The sequence below is a fragment of the Corythoichthys intestinalis genome, chromosome 21 (assembly GCF_030265065.1).
Source record: "Corythoichthys intestinalis isolate RoL2023-P3 chromosome 21, ASM3026506v1, whole genome shotgun sequence".
Lineage (NCBI taxonomy): Eukaryota > Metazoa > Chordata > Actinopteri > Syngnathiformes > Syngnathidae > Corythoichthys > Corythoichthys intestinalis.
Genome location: NC_080415.1, coordinates 5,016,917 through 5,034,932, shown reverse-complemented (window position 1 = coordinate 5,034,932; position 18,016 = coordinate 5,016,917). Strand labels below are relative to the sequence as shown.

General features: G+C 39.3%; 1 protein-coding gene across 1 annotated transcript in view; it reads left to right on the top strand.

The window, feature by feature from the left end:
* Positions 1-18,016, top strand: part of LOC130909688 (1-phosphatidylinositol 4,5-bisphosphate phosphodiesterase delta-3-A-like) — a 58,827-nt gene that overhangs the window by 9,929 nt on the left and 30,882 nt on the right. The window contains exons 4-9 of the mRNA XM_057826443.1: positions 6,915-7,143; positions 8,874-9,003; positions 9,092-9,317; positions 13,037-13,238; positions 14,536-14,680; positions 17,066-17,218. Of these exons, the coding sequence (XP_057682426.1) occupies positions 6,915-7,143; positions 8,874-9,003; positions 9,092-9,317; positions 13,037-13,238; positions 14,536-14,680; positions 17,066-17,218 (1,085 nt within the window). The remainder of the gene's footprint in view (positions 1-6,914; positions 7,144-8,873; positions 9,004-9,091; positions 9,318-13,036; positions 13,239-14,535; positions 14,681-17,065; positions 17,219-18,016) is intronic.

Below are 18,016 nucleotides of genomic sequence, written 5' to 3'. Positions count from 1 at the left end.
GTACTGTAGTAGATAAATGCTTGGCCTTATTAAATGCTTCTGTTTACCAACCTTGGCTGTGATTCCTGGAGGGACATGTAGAAATTACAAACTTCTCAAGATCACTTCTAGCGTTTATTGCCACGACATAACATGTCCAGCCGCCTCGAACGTCCCAACACACACACATTCATTCCAGTGCGCGTGTCCTTGCGCAGCAACTATTTAACAAGTTAAACGATGATTGACGTATGGAGGCGCATGTGAAGTCGGCTTCTCTGGCAAAATCAAAGACAACAATCTGTCCACATCGTTAACTTTATTAAGCGAGTGCCACAGTGACTAAGGAACAAAGAGCTGGGAGAGGGAGGTAGGGCGGTTATACGAGCGCATGAAATTTTTGGGATAAAAAAAAAAAACTATCGCACGTCCTTGCGATGGGACTATTGCGCATGCGGACATCGCGATGGCGATGTTTAAACGATATATCGTTCAGGCTTAATTCAATGAAAATAAAAAATGTTGATTGAGTGTAAGGCCAATCATCCAGTATTCTTAAAGTAAACATAAATAATATCTAGAAAATGCAATTTCTGGAGAAATTGCGAGGGGATGCTTTGCTCTCACTATCTGTAAATTTTCAATAACGTACTTTTAATTTTGGGACATTTTTAGGTCACTTATTTGTTAACTTATTGGTTGCCATTGACGGCCCCATTCGCCCCTCTCAGTCAACATGGATTGGATGTCTAGCCCTGTCATTGGCAGCCAATGACTGCCCTGTTATGACTTACTGTCTGAATTTAAAGAACATTATAAATCGGTCAAAGAGTGTGGGCAAGGTATATGCGGGAAGCTTTGCTTTGCAAAGCATCTCCACGAATAATAATCTTACAGAATTGATTTACAATGCAAAACTGTAAACTACAGACTAACCAGCCCATATTATCTTCGCACCGCAGGTCAAAATTTAAATGTTGTTTTTCTCAAGTAATAAGCCATTTTTCCAAAATGTCATCTTTCACTTGGCTAAATAAGTGTATGTTCCCACAGTTATAAAAGACATCAATGAAACAAATAATACTAAAAAAAATGAATTTAAGTTTCATTTTAACTGTTTTATTTTAGGAAGCACAGTCTGCCTCGCAGTTCTGACAGGGTTCAATCTCTGACCTTCCTGACCATATTCTACACATGCTCACATAGGTTTTCTCCGGGTACCCCAGTTTCCTTACACGTACCAAAAACATGCATGCTCAGCTGTTTGGTTGCTCCAAATTCTGTGATTGTGAGTAAGAAAGGTCATTTGTCAGTATGTGCCCTGCGATTGGCTGGCAATCATTTCAGGGTGTACCTGATCCTGCCCATAGTTAGCTGGGATAGGCTCCAGCACCCCCACAACCCTCCTGAAGATAAGTGGGACAAAAGACGAATGAAGGAATGTTTTGTTTCAGATTCAACTTTGACAGCGATAGGCCCCCTATTGATCGGCCCCGTGTCCCGTTAATATTATAAGTCTATGGCCAGATTTTGCACCGCATCAGAAATAGCAACTTTGCGGTTCTGTGCATAGGTGTAACGTTACAAACGGCCGCAAATGCAGCGATTCCAAAGTAAACAACAAACACTTTTTATAAACAGAGCCATATTTACTTATATTTGGTCATGGACACACACACACACACACACACATGAAAAAAGTTCTCCTCCATGTGGCTAGGGATAGGATTTCATAGGATTTTTACGATTCCGATTCCAGTATCGATGTTGCTTAACGATTCGATTCTTTATCAATTCTCTTATCGATTCTAAGTTCGGGAAAAAGAAAAACATTTTGTTTGGCATCTGGTTTGTTTAATCTGAAGTCACAACCTTACAGACTCACAATAAGGTCAAAAGAGGCCCAAAGCCTCCATGTTAACTGTGGCAAAATGTAACTGTGGCAAATAGATAAGAATGTGTAACATTTTACTGAAACATTTTTCTAATAGAAATAAAAAATCCTCCTTTTTAAAAGGACATATGAGCTGATAGCACTCAAAAATAATAATAAAAAAAGATAAATACTGTTAAATACAACAGAACATTGCGTCATGCAGATGTGCTAAATTACCTATTCTTTTGCAGAAAAATAAGCATGTCAGCTTTTTCAGGTAGGATGCGTGATCTTTCTGGACTTATGGTGTCTCCAGCAGTGGAGAAAACCGTCTCAGATGGTGTGGAGAAAGCTTGCACACACAGAAAGTGTTCAGCTAGTCCAGACAGCAAGGGCAGAGTATCTCTTTTGTTGTCCCAAATATTGACAAGTTTATAATTTGGTTGGTGTAATATAAGAGGAATTTTAGCACAATCCTCCGTTAACTTGGATTTGTTAACTTCCTAGATATAGTTGGGGTACTTTATGGAAAGGCCTTTTGATACTGAGTAGAATAAAAGTGGTTAGGGACCAATGGAACCATCTTATCTCGAATTACGGGCCAAAATACACTGATTGGCTGTAGTCGTCAGGTGCATTTCGGGACGTAATTTGGAACACCCACTTCCGTTAGTCGTAGCAACACAAAATACTACCATCGGATGCGGAGGTACTGTATATATTTTTGTGGGAAATCAGTAGTCAGATTGGCCCTACGACCCACCAAATTCAAATTATTCAGGAAAAACCACTGATTGGTGGACTTCCTACCGAAATGGGTATTAAAATTACTAATTAAATCGTTTAGGATTATTTTAGATGCATATATGTTATGTTTTTCTTCGAGTATATGACAAGGAATACGATAGACCCAATGATAGACTTTTGGGGGAAAAAAATCACCTTTTCTTTAAGTAGTCTCATTAATAATGACCTGGATATATAAATCAATGCAGTCACTCGGCGACCACTCTTCAGATTATACTTGGTGAATGGTCCCTTTTGAATAATCACATTGTCATACTTGCTGAATCGAGCGTGTGTAACATGCGTAAATTACATGATGTAAATAAAGCTGGTTGGATTACGTGCTGGTTGGAATCTATAAGAGAATCATTAGATAAACTGCCAAACGATTCCATGGAATTAAACGCACGGGACCGATTCTCTATAGCATGGGTGCCCAAACCTGTCCTCAAGGGCCGCTGTGGGTCCTGGTTTTTGATCCTACCAATCGAGCACAGAGCGTTTAACCAATGAAGTTTGTGCTAAAACAAGCAGCACCTGACTGCAATCAATTGATTACACTTGTGAGACACCAGATTTGTGAAAGGTTGTCCTCATGGTGGGTTTGAACAAAAACCCGCACCCACTGCGGCCCTATGTGGAATAGTTTGGACACCACTGCTCTATAGGATACGGTTCTCAAGCCCCATCCCTACATGTGGCTGTGCTCAACTGGACCGCTCTCGCACCATTAATGTCTTCCCCTTGCCATTAAGCATTTGGCCATATTTATGTTGCACGTGTATGTTTATTTTGTAACTTTTTTATTTAGCACATTTGGATATTATTGAGAGTCCAACGGAATGAAAAAGAATGCTTATTCGTTGCCATAAAAGCAATGGGTTATGAGAGCTGTTGTCGCCTCTGTCCATGCTGCTGTATTTGCTAAAAGAACACAGCCGTGACAGGCAGGTTGGGTTGCCAGGTTGGATAGCCTTCCGCTGTTAATACTTGTTTTTTATCGTTTATTTTTAGTCTAGGATTTAATTGCAGTTTTGTTGGAAAGGCTCTAATTCTAAACTCATGAAAGAGGTTATTAATGCCGCTCACAACCGCTCAAATGAGCGCGTTCACAGTAACATTCAAGAGACAGAAATATGATGCATTTAATTCAAGTTTGGCCAAAATATGAACATGGTCATGAGGGATCCTTCATTGAACATGTTCATGCACAACAGAGAGCTTATAAAGTGTGATGAGACACCCTAAGTGGGATCTCAGAAGTATAACTCTTCCTGATAACCTAATGCTGGACCCCTCCAGGCTCAGAGGAAGACGTCCACTTGTAGTGTTCAAAACAAATGTTACATTGTAATAGTAAAGGTCATTTTCATCCTGATCTTTCCAAAGGGTTTATACACTTGAATAGGCCCTGTGAATCCCTTAAATTTAGCTTGCTGTGTCTATTTTTGTTCTTACGCAGGATTGCTCCATTGCTGTCTGAGAGAGAAAAAGGCGTAGGCTTTATTATAGACTCCAAGAGTTGTACTTAAAACATTCAGTGTCAGCTGATCTCAAAAAGTTAAAACATTGAGATTATAGGACATGCAGTCTCTTGTGGTCTCAGAACTCCTGCTCTATAGTTACTTAACAGCTGAAATGTTAGGTCTTAATCACTTACTCAGGATAGTGTAAGGCGGGTAAACACTACAGGGATGTCCTCAAGCTAGGAAGTTTTGACCTCTTTGTTCGTGCGCCGGGAGTACCTTAGCCTTTTTCGCCCTCCTTTTTTTCACATGATGGCCCCAAAGAAGAAAACTGGGCCTTCTAGGTTTAGCCAAAAAATGGCAATTACCATGGAAACGAATCTTAAAGTGCCTGTGACATGAAAAAGCATGTTTACATAATTACATTACATTACATAATTCACGCGGTATTTTATGCTTCTGAATGGAATGGACCGCCTGGATGTGTGTGGAAGCGATCGCTATATTTATTTAGTTTTTTTAATCACGCGCCATGAAAATGAGTGACTTCCAGCAACAGTTGAGAAAGATGGCGCTGTGACGTGTACGGAGGAAGGAGTTCTCTTCACTATAAAGCCGTACTGTTGTATGAGAAGGACTAAGGATTCAGCTGATTTTGCGGATTAATATGTTTATTTTTCGCATCACGCCAGCCAAACGGCTGCAGAAAAATCTTGCTGTAACGAGGGAGAGGCGTGTGCGCCTTTTTGGGGTTTCAAAAGGTTACCATTCACCGGTGGATATTGGCCAAAACAAGCCCTACTACTGTGGGACTATGGGACTTACGAGGAAGTGAGTAAACATCGTGTTTTGTATGTCAAATACTGGGATCATTTTAATATGTAGGTGGCTTGCATTTTGTGGCTGACATGCTCTTTGTCCCCTCGGCCGACGACCGGCAGCTTGTCGCACATCCCCCCACCGGGAGAGCACTATACTTGGCTTAATCCCCTCTTGCCCGGTGTTCTGTCAAATTTTCCAACCGATCAGATATTGCAACTTTGAGTTAAAAATAGCCGCGAATAGAGTGATTACAAAGTAAACACTACAAACTTTCTTTAAAAAAGGACTACTTACGTTTGATCATGGATGGGCATGTACCGTAAAAAGCTCTCCTCATACACATTAGCTGCATATGTTAGCTGCACAACAACTGCAGCCGCCCTCCTCCACTGAGTCTCTCGTTGTTTTTACAACTTCGCCGTGTAGTAAAGCATTATTTTGCCATATTCGTGTTGACTATTTGGCAGCTACCTGCTTCTCCAACATCGGTCGGTTTGTTCGGCGGTCATTATCCAGCTCCGTCCCCGGCGAGCTCTCCTGTCCGTAGTAGCAGGAGAATGAGCTGTAAATTGACAATCGACAACCCAGTCATCATGTGAAATGAACCGGGCAAGTTATGTGTGATTTTCCGCTTCGAACCCTTTGAAACATCACTCGGTTCGGGTTAGCATTGCGGCTAGCTGTCACGCCTCTTGGTTTGTTTACATTTTCCAAAGCCGGGGAAGGGAAATGACATAAGCCCGATTTAGGTGGCATAAAATATCGTTCGGGAGGTGCGACAGTAGAGGTGAAGTCGACAGTTTTGACCATTATGGAGTAATTTTGCCATGTCGTCTTGAATAAATGCATTTTTTAAATGTCATATTCCATTTAGCACAAGACTGTTATTTGTCATGACCATGCCATTTATTTAGCTATTGGTGAAAAATACTTGGATAAAAATAATATCCTGTAAAAATTTTGGAGTAGAGAGACTGAAACAATGACATTTTGCGGCTCTCTTCGTCACGTTTTCCTCCTTCTGAATAAGTCCCCTTCAACGGGCTGACTGGTCCTTCTCAAGCCATTTATTTAGCTATTGGGGAAAAATACTTGGATAAAAAGAATATCCTGTAAAAATATTGGAGTTGAGAGACTGAAACAATGACATTTTGTGGCTCTCTTTGTCGCGTTTTCCTCGTTGTGAATAATTCCCCCTCAATGGGCTGCATACGAAATCAGATGAAATCGTGACTCCGCTGACGTCATCCACCTGTTGGGGACGCTAGAGCCCTATAATGGTAGGCGTGGCTAACTGGCAGATTAAAAGACTAATTTATCGTCCTCTGCGCTTTGCTAAATTGTTGTATATAGTCGAATCGTCTGAAAATATGATTCTAATTCACATAATAATCCTATTTAACACTTTTTTTCTCCTGTCGTACGCACTTTAACATCAACGGAGAAAGGAGAGACCCCCACACTGCAGTAAAGATATGCTGAGTTCAGACCAAAGTTTAACAGTCGCGCCAAAACACCTTACATCACCAAATGTCAGAGTCAAATAACTTGCGACTTGGATGGTTCTCATTTGTGTTCTCATGTGTAGCGCCAATCATCGTTCTTGGATGAGTGCCCGAGTGTATGTACAAAGGCCTGAGTCATGTATGCCTTGCTGCGAAACATTCTCTGTCACACCTCAAAATGAAATAATGCATTTTATTTAAAAAAATAAAATAAAATAAAATAAATAATAGTAATAATAGTTTTTAAAACCTCGCGATGCACTGAATCTGTGAAACGCGAACTGCTCCATTATTAACTGTTTTTGTGCTGTTTCTACACAATGGTGGCAAACATTGGGGTTACTATATTTGATCCGAGAATATTTTCCGTGATAAAAGCAAAGATATCAAATGAATTGGTGTAGTATATCTGTTACAGATTTTAAAAATGAATGCTTAAAGATTTTCTTTCTTCTTTCTTCATCTCCCGCAACCAAATAGTTTCTATTGCAGAGGTGGAGTGCGTATGTGCGGGCTGTCATTCAGAGACATTGCGGCAGATCATCGGTGCAGATCCTGAAGGACGGTGTTTGACGGTGGTCTTCAAAGGTCCACGAAAGAATCTGGATCTTCTCTGCCAGAGCCACGAGGATGCTTTTCATTGGACTCGTGGCATCCAGACACTGCAAGAAAGGATTGACAATATGACCCAAAAGGAGAAACTTGATCAATATCCTTATATAAGTGTGGGATCTGTTCAGGTTCTTATGGTCAATATGTACATAAACCATCGAAATTTGGTATACAAAATGTGCAATTATCTGTCCTGTAAAATTCAAAAGCCATAAAACCCCAAACCATAAATTATACATTCAAAGTACTCACACTTATTGTCTGTTGATTATTTTTAGGGGAGATTTTCTATTATTCACACAATTCTTTGGACATTCTAAAAGTCATTCAGAACACTCAGTTTGTTTTCACTTTTTTAAAAAGTGAAAACAAACTTGGAGGTATTCATTTTGTTTTTGCTGTCCCCTCAGCAATAACATTTTTTCAAATGATCTCTTCAAATATAATGTGGAAATACAAATGAAATAGAACACAAAAATATGATACAATAAGTGACACAGAGACGAACAAGAAGACAAATGATCATTTTGAACATGCTTTTTTCTCAAGTGTCACTGAAACCTCTTATCTCCCAGACTCTTATGTTGTCTACAGTTATCATCATGGCAAGCGACAGCCTCGACCAATGAGATGAGTGAGATTTCTTATTGTCATTGTTCCATCAGCTCATTGCTCAAAAAGTAGGAGAGGCGGGGAAGGCGTTTCCCCGCATATTCTTGTAAAGCACCATACCAGTATTCGCTCGTTCTGCAAATGTGACACTATTTTCGGGTTTCATGATAATATGGTACAAAGAGCGTCCGTTGAAAACTTAATATGGGATGTGTACCGTAATTTTCGGACTATAAGGCCCTTTTATCCTTCATTTTGAATCCTGAGTCTTATAGTCCAGTGCGGCTTATTTGTTGATTTATTTGGGTTAATAGGTTACACTTTATTTGACAGCGCTGTCATAAGACTGTCATAATTATTACATGGCATTATCATGGGCATTACTGAATGCTTATGACAGATGTCATTAAGTGTCATCTGGCAAATTATGTCACTAACTCAATTTATGTCCATCTCGGATCTTTTACATCCATTCAAAAGTGAGTTAATTTGCCGGATAACACTAAATGACGTCTTTTATAAGCATTCATTAATGCTCATGACAGTGTCATGTCATAATTGTGATTGTCTAATTACATTCTAATGGCGCCACTGTTAAATAAAGTGTTACCAAATACCATAACTAGCAATTAATTAAAAACTGGAACAGTAACTGAAGAAATGAATTTAGATTTTTTTTTTTACATCTGTAGTGCTACAATGCATGCTAGGAGGCATGTTGGACAACAGTGTTGACAGCAGATGGCAGCAGAGGTTGACTGACTCGCCCAAGGGAGCAGTGATGGCATAATGAAGCTTCTTAAAACAATGAAGCTTTGCAGCCAATTGGTTCAAAGCTTCATGGGGGCTCATTTGTTCTTATGACAGTCGCTTGATGCCGTTGTCAAAAAAAGTGTTACCGGTTAATCTCTTTTGGTGTACCGGCAAATATCCCATAATACAGTAAGTACAGCTGCGGCTTATAGTCCAATGCGGCTTATCTATGAACAAATGTTGTTTTTGTGTCAAATTGTGTGTCAAATAGTTTTGATTCTTAATACGGGACGATTCCGTTTTTGAAGGGATGGTTGGCAACCCAAGGTATGGGCATTAAATCTGTTTGAAGTGGCATTAAAAGTTGCATAAGTTCTAAATGTTTTTTTGAATGCTATCATCCCCTGTGTGAAAAATGTGGTTTCTAGACTGTTACAACTTCCTTGATCATCCATATTGTACCTGGATCCAGGCTTACCTGAGTCGGGCTGATCAGAATCATGATGATAAGATGAGCTATGATGAAGTGCAGTTATTGCTTCAAATGATCAATATTGACCTGAATGACCAATATGCTCGTGAACTTTTCCAGGTGTGTAATCTACCCATTATTGTTTATTTATTAAGACAAACATTAAGAGTTGAATATTGTATCTTACTCTCATATGATTTTTGGACAGAAATGTGACCACTCAGCCGATGGCCGATTGGAACATAAGGAAATTGAACTCTTCTGCAGAGAATTGTTGCGGAGACCTGAGCTGGATGCCGTCTTTATGCACTATTCTTCCAATGGATGTGTCCTGTCAGCTACAGATCTGAGGGATTTCCTGAATGATCAAGCAGAGGATTCTTCATTCACACATGCCCAAAGCCTAATAATCACCTATGAACTTAACGAATGGGGTATGCTGTTAAACATTTACTTTAAGTCATACTGGATGCATTCATTAACTCTTTGTTCAATTCAACTCATTATCCAAAAATGACGTACAAAAAAGGTTTACAGCTAACAACCTAAAAAACCTAACAAGTAAGAGTAGTGTTACTTCAAAATAGCAGCAAAATCTGTCTTATCTCAGTGTCCAGTGTTTTTTAAGTCCGTGGGCCGGCCGAAGGTGTGTCCAGGCGCTGCTTTGGGATCATCCCTCTCTGGCCAGTTTCAGGCTGTTTAGGTTCGTGCGTGGATGGGATATGGTTGCCACAGCGACCGACGCTGGTCTTGACGTCACAAGCACCTGCTATCAACTTTGTTATCCGGGCTGGCACTACTTGTTTTAGGACAAACCACGCTGGTCTTTGTCCTTGTTCATTTGTCGGGAGGACTGATTGCCAGAGTTGGTGCGTCAATCTTGCTCGTGGCGCACACGTTTTGGGCTTTTGTGATAAGATGGTGTTGTGTATCTATTCTGTTTCTTTAAACTATGGTGTGCTATTTATTTTACATTAGGTGTGTTAGAGTAGTGCAGTCCTACAGTGAATATGAGAAATGATACTATTCCCTGATTGATTATATTACGTGTGTTCGAGTAATGCAAACAGTTAGACGGAGCCTACGAGAAACGGTACCATTTTTCCTTTTCCCCCTCATGAGCGCCGATAAGGTGATTCACTTTACTGTGTTCAAGGCCCCTGAGTGGAGTCTGCCTAAACTATAGTTAAATGAATGTGTTATACTAATGCAAACAATTATATGGTGTGTGCGAGAATGGTACCTTTTCCCTTCAATATATATTGACGTTAAACAGTCTCGATTCTTGGTTAAAAGCAAAAAAATCGGGCAGTTAGCATTTATTTTACGGTAATATGTCGATTGTACTGCTAGTCTTTAAGCCACTGTGGCACCACCTTATCACCACATAGAATAGAATAGAATAGAATAGAATAGAATAGAATAGAATAGAATAGAATAGAATAGAATAGAATAGAATAGAATAGAATAGAATAGAATAGAATAGAATAGAATAGAATAGAATAGCAGTTGTACAATGAAATTGTGGAGCATCTCCCCTTACAGTGCAGAGCAAGTAAAAAAAATCTTGAAAGTGGCTTGCTAGAATAAAGTATAAATTCTCAATAAATATAATATGTATGAGATAGTCCTTTGTTCAGGCAGTGCAAATAATTGAAGTAGCAGCAGTTGACAGTGAAGGCTTTGAATATTGCAGATTAATATTGCACGTAATAAGTATTGCGGATAGAATATGTGTGAATAGAAGTTACGTTGCAGAAGTTGACAGTGAGGCATTGAATATTGCACTTAGTAAGTATTGCACATAGTATATTGCATGTAAATTAATATTGGAGATTGGGTGATGTGGTGTTACATATGGCTGTTCAGGGTGGAGATGGCTTTAGCAAAGAACCTGTTCCTCATTCTGTTTGTTCTTGTTTTAAACACCTATAGCATCTCCCAGAGAGGTGCAGTTCAAACAGCTGGGAACCAGGATGTGAGCTGTCTGAGGATGTTTAGAGCTCTGCTGAGGCATCGAGAGGAGTAGATGTCCATCAAACAGAGACCGTTTTACTTTGAAAATTCTTGTGACTAAATGCTTAAATCCCTGAATTCTTTATAGATATGGACATAAAACAGTCTCGATTCTTGGTTAAAAGCCAAAAAAATCGTGCAGTTAGCATTTATTTTACATAAATATGTAGAATGTACTGCTAATCTTTAAGCCACTGTGTCGCCGCCTTATCAGCACAAAGAGCTTTTTACGTTGAAAATTCTTGTGAATGAATGCTTAAATCTCTGAATTCTTTACAGATATGGATGTAAAACAGTCTCGATTCTTGGATAAAAGCAAAAAAAAAAAAAAAGGGCAATTAGTATCTATTTTACATAAATATGTAGAATGTGCTGCTACTTTTTAAGCCACTGTGGCGCCGCCTTATCACCACAAAGAGCTTTGTACGTTGAAAATTTCTGTGAATAAATGCTTAAATCACTGAATTCTTTATACATTTGGACGTAAAACAGTTTTGATTCTTGGTTGGAAGCAAAAAAAAAAAAAAAAAGCGGGCAGCTAGCATTTATTTTACATAAATATGTCAAATGTGCTGCTAGTCTTTAAGCCACTGTGGCACCGCCTTATCACCGCAAAAAGCTTTTTACGTTGAAAATTCTTGTGAATAAATGCTTAAATCCCTGAATTCTATATAAATATGAACATAAAACATTCTCGATTCTTTGTCAAAAGAGCAAAGAACCGGGCAGTTAGCATTTACTTTACGGAAATATGTCGAATGTGCTGCTAGTCTTTAAGCCACTGTGCATTTATTTTACGTAAATATTGCAAATTATGAAGCCAACGCTGTGGCAGGTAATTTTTTCCCATTGATTGAACGTTTTAAAATGCACACATGACACGAAAAATATAATAATTACCTTGAATCCTTGAACAAATCACTCCTGTGACAATCCCTTCAGGTTGTATGCGGTAAAGCTTTCGTACTTTTCCAACCTAAATTTGGCGTTGGATCACTGCATGTGTTTGAGAATAACTGCGTCCGACTTTGACCGCGTGGCACAGTGTTTTGAGAAAGTGTCCCTTCAATATGATTATGAAGTCTATGAGTCAACCATAAAATTTACTCAGGTACAGGCAAAAAAGTATTTGGTGAAAAGAATACTCAAGTAATGAGTAACTACAATGTCTGATTTTTTTTTTTTTTTTTTTTAAACAATTGCACATTTCTTTCCTCAGCACAATGTCACATCACCCACCCGTCTAGGGAGGAAAAAATATGTCCTACTATGAAATGAAAACAATGATTTCTCCAGTTTTCTGTGGTCTATGAGTTTCTAATAAAAACTGGGAGAAATTGAAATCTTTGCTTTCAAGTAATGTTTTCTACCATATTTGTCAGATAGAATTTTTACGGTGCTTCAAAGACTCAATGTGATCAAACAGGCCAGCGTAATCATAGGACTTCCGACTGCAAGCTGGTGTGTGGGCATGTCACTGTGTTGTTAAGTCTGGTATATCGGAGTCATGTGATTGATGTTGCGATGTCTCACTGGTGAAAGTGGTAGAGCCAGTGTGCTGGCAAATACAGTATCAAGTTAAATCTAATATGTATAAGGAGGAAAAATGTCACAAATCTAGTGTAGCCCAAAGAAGCAGAGTATTGTTTCATCTTCACAAATCTACTCAAGTGAAAGTAAAGTACTACTCTTATAAATTCCGTTTTTTTTTTTTTTTTTTTTTCAAAAAGTTACTCAAGTTAATGTAACGGAGTTAATGTATTGCATTACTACCCACCTCTGATTATGAAGCATTAAATAGCTCACAGTTTCACTTGACATTTATTAAACCTAACTATTAGTTAAGTGACTGTGACTAATACATCTTTACAAACCCCGCTGAAATCGGTCAAAAACTGAATTGATGGTATCATGTGATGTAAATAATAATAATATTAAAAGAAAAAAAAAGGCAATGACATGCAGGCCACACAAACACTTAAGTCAGGTGTTAAGTAAGGGGCCGCAGAATACTGTCCAAATGGCTGCAATTTATCCCCAGATTGCAAGTTTTAAACCCCTGTGTTAACACCTAACACTGTCCAGAAGAGGGTTGACTTATTCAATGGTGTCATGTTTTTGCCTTTCACCAACACAGCTCAGAGGAATCATTTGATGACACCCAATGGTTTCACCATGTACATGCTTTCCAAGGAAAATTCTGTGTTCAACCTGGATCATGCTCGGGTTTATCAAGACATGAAACGACCCCTGACACACTACTTCATCTCCTCTTCCCACAATACATATTTGACAAAGGACCAGCTGACTGGGGAGAGTGGCATCGAGCCATATATTCGGTAAGAAAAAAAAAAAAAAAAAATCCAACATATAGATAGATAGAGAGAGAGAGAGATTTTATATACAGTAATGTACTGTATATACTAGTATATACTGATATACTGTACATGTATAGCACATCGTTTTTGGCATATACGTTACACTCAGACAATTTCGATAATTAAGGCAACTTGTCAAAAACAACCAAAGTAAGTGAATAAACGTCCTGAACCGCTTATCCTAAGAAGGGTCACGGGGGTGCTGGAGCCTATCGCAAGTAGTTTTGGGTAGTCCACTCTGAACTGGCAGTGCACTCTGAACTGGTTACCAACGAATCGCAGAAAGTATTAAATATTTAGTGAAAAAGTAATTGTTAAATCATGAGTTATAGAAGCCATTATGTAAGATTGTTGGCCAAAAATGGTACTCCAACCATGATCAAAATATTGACCAGCACACAGTCTTCAAACATAAAGATTTCAAATTGCACCAAGGTAATATTATTAATAATCGTCAATATTGTGCTACGTATCTTTAGTACAATAATAATGTCCATGATCTGAAGTAAGCTGCTGAATGGTCAGTTTATTGAATAAAACTAACTTTGCTTGTGTTACAAGCCAAAGAAACATTTTGAGAAAAAAAAAAAAAAAAAAAAAAAAAAATCATTGAATTCTGGCGAAAGAGCATGAGCGCCCTATAGTGGAGAAAACATTAACACACCATTATGAACACACCACACAACATTAACACACCTTTATGAAATTAAAAGGATCATATCTCATTTCCGTGGTCAATCTGTGCCAAATGAAAACTGGGACAGATGTTAAAATCGCTTTGGAGTCATGTTGGCAACACCGCTCTATGTCAAATACTCTTAAACTTTTAAAAACTTTTTTACAGTGCTTTAAAGACGCCACCTGATTGAACAGGCCGATATGATCATAGAACGTCAAGCTTGAGTCTGATTCATCATGGAGTAATGTTATTATTGTTGTGACATCTCATTGGTGAAACTGGTAGCGCTACTGTCAGCATCTCTGGCAAAAACAAATTCAATAGGTAAAATAAAGAGGAAAGAATGTTAATGACTAGGGTAGCCCAAAGTAGCGGAGTAAGAGTAGCGTTTCTTCTTCACAAATCTACTCAAGTAAAAGTAAAAAGTATGGCTTTGTAAAACTACTCTTAGAAGTACATTTTTCTTAAAACGTTACTCAAGTAAACGTAACGGAGTAAAAGTATCGCGTTGCTACCCACCTCTGCAATTAGTCAATTTGAAGATGATTCTAATTAGTAACGTAACCTGTTTTATTTTAGAGCCCTGAATCATGGTTGTCGCTGCGTGGAGTTGGATTGTTGGGATGGAGATAATGGACAGCCAGTCATTTACCATGGCTACACGCTCACCTCCAAAGTGCCTTTTGTCGAAGTCATAAAGACTATTAATGAATATGCATTTAAGGTAAGAACAAAAACGCATAATCAACGGAATACAAATGGGTTTTTGGAATGGGGTAGAGGTTTAATGGGGCATTCACCCATTTGTGTATGTCTCTTATGTATTTTTTCCCTCGATTAAAATGTTCATCAGATCCAAAAACATTCTTAATTTCCATGATTTTAATTTAAAAATGGCACATTACAGTAGTCCCTCGTTTTTCGTAGTTAATGGGGACCAGAATCGCCTGCGAAAGGTGAAAAGCTGTCAAATAGGATTTGCTCTCACTCTGTGATGCATCGAGGAAATTTGCTAAAAAAGAACCGGTAGGTCTTGATTTTGAAATCCTCGCATAAGACAAGATAAAACAAAGTAAAAGTTTGGTGAGGCTGCGATGTGCGCAGCCAATCAGCTCACAAGATGATGCCACTCTTATTGGCGGTCTCGTCATGTCAATCATAATAGAGGCGAACTCAATGGTGCTCATTGGTTTTGTTATGCTACAGTCTCGCACAAGGAGCCAATCACATGCCTCGGATGAGTGCCTGTGGGTATGTACAAAGCCCCCTGAGTCATGAACAGTATGTCTTGCTGCGAAACATTCTAATGCCTCCAAATGAAACGATATATATTTTTTTACTTTCATTTTTGTATGAATACCTTTTGAAACCCCGCAATACACTGAATCTGCGAAACGTTAACCACAAAGTAACGGGAGATATTATATTTGAAATATTTGAAATAAGCAGTTTCACATGCTGACCAAAAAAGATGCCACAAGAGCATCCCAGAGCCTCTAAAATAATTATTATTGCTAAAATAACAACACATGTAGATTCTAAATCATTTGACAGAAATGAAAATGACAACCCTATATAGGGGGGAAATCAAAAACACCCCAAAAGTGAAAGTGAAAAAAAAAACACGATGCAGCAGACTGGTCCATTTTGCCAAAATGTCATTGTAGCAACTCAAAATAATTCTCAGTAGTATTTGTGGCCTGAAAAAGTCGGGGCATGCGCCTAATGAAACGATGGTTGGTGTCCTGAGGTATCTTGTCCCAGATCTGGACCAGGGCATCACTGAGCTCCTGGACAGTCTGACGAGCAACCTGGCAGCGCCGGATGGAACTAATCCTAATATCTCAGGGGTGTTCTATTGAGTTTAGGTCATTTGAACGTGGGGGGCAGTCAATAGTATCAATTCCTTCATCCTACAGGAACAGCCTGCATACTCTAGCCACATTAGGTCCTTGTTGTGGACCAGGAGGAACCTAAAGTATGTCCCACTGCACCAGTGTAGGGTCTGACAATGGGTCCAAGGATTTCATCAGAATACCTTATAGCAGTTAGGGTGCCATTATCAAACCTGTAGAGGTCTGTGCATCCCCAGACCATCACTGACCCACAGCCAAACCATTTTGAATGATGTTGCAGGAAGCATGATTGCATCTCCAGACCCTTTCATGTCTGTCGCATGTACTCTGGTTGAGTCTGCGCTCATCGGTGAATTGCACAAGGCGCCAGTGATGTATAGTTGCCAATCCAGGTGGTCTATGGCAAATGCCAAGTTCTACGGTGGTGGGCAGTAAGTACAGAGCCCACTACAGGATGTCGGGCACTCAGACTACCTTCATGGAGCTTGTTTGTGATTGTTTGGCCAGAACCATTCACAACAGTGGCCTGCTGGAGGTCATTCTTTAGGACTCTAGCAGTGCTCATCCTGTTCCTTCTTGCTTTAAAGGAGCAGATACCGATCCTGCTGATGGTTTAAGGACCTTCTACTGCCCTGTCCAGCTCTCATAGTAGTTATACCTGTCTCCTGGAATCTCCTCCATTCTCTTTACACTGTTCTGGGGGACACAGCATACCTTGTTGCAATGTATTGATGTGCCATCCTAGAGGAGTTGGACTACTACAACCTCCGTAGAGTCCAGGTATCGCACCATGCTATCAACAGAGATGTCGATCCAATCCAAATGAAAACTACAGCAGTAGAAAGTCAGAGAGAAAATATCTGCCAAAATTCTAAAACGATTCTTTTCTTTCTCTTTGTGCTCATTTACGTAGTTTGATGCTTTGTTTTGCGTTTTATTTACTGTTTATGTTGGGGTTTTCTTTGTTGCTCTGGGACTGAGTGTCATCCTCTTCTGTTCATGTAACAAAAAAATAAAAACCTGTAAAAAGATCAAGTCGATTATCTTTACCTCGACTTTTTCTCTTCAATATGCAGCATTCATAACTCAGGCCTCTTGTAGTTAATCTTTGACTTACACAGGTTGTTTGCATCAACAAATTAATTGCATTGCATGTAAATACAAAATTCTCCTTGGGCAGAGGTCATGATTTTTACGATCACTGCCCGCTTTCCTGATCTCTGATCTTCCAATCTGCATTATCATTATTTTAGGCATCACCCTACCCTCTGATTCTTTCTTTGGAGAACCACTGCTCAGTGGAGCAGCAGGCAGTGATGGCCCGCCACCTGCAGTCCATCCTCGGGGACAAACTGCTCACGAAGCCAATTCCTGGCCTTAAATGCGACAACCTGCCTTCACCGGAGGTATGTTAAAGAACTTAAGAGGAGCACCACATTACCAATTAACAAAGTATCTATGATCTCTCTCATCTGCACTCGAATACATTTCCTCCAAAAAGTCTGATGTATCGGGAAAAATATGCACTAATTGGCTATCGGATTTCGACGCTGCACTGATGTCAACCTCGGTGTTGTACATGTAGTCAACTGTTCGGTTATTCACTTTGTGTGAATATAATTGCCTTTTTTTGTGATGTACAAAAAGTGGTGCATTCAGCGTGATGTATGTTGTTATTCAAATGTATAGCAGATGGCGGTTCAAGGATTTTTCGGAAACAGGGGCCAAGAAGGGGCCAAATGTTGCTGCCATCCTTGTTCAGTGTTTGTTTTGGTCAACAAGGCCTGAATATCCTGCACGTGGCGGTATAAACATCTTCGTAACGATTCGTATTTTTAATCATACTGTATCCAGGTAAGGATACAATACATGAACAATAATTTTGGTTCCTAATTAATATTGGAAAAAGCAATCATTACGATTTTATGGGGGTTTGCGATACATTGCGATATTATATTGCGATATTAGAACTACAAGAATTTTCACCAGATAGCATGAATATCTCTGTTTGGGATAGGCCTGAATGATATAGGAAAAAATTAGCATTGCGATTTATATTGCCAAGGCTCCACACTTACTTTTTGCATTGGTTGCACTGGTGCGCCTCACTTTTTTTTTCTTAAGATGCACTGGGGCTTCCTGTCTATCCGTTCTGGGAGTGGATCTCTCGTGACTGTGTTACTCCCCAAGGTTTCTTGTTTTCT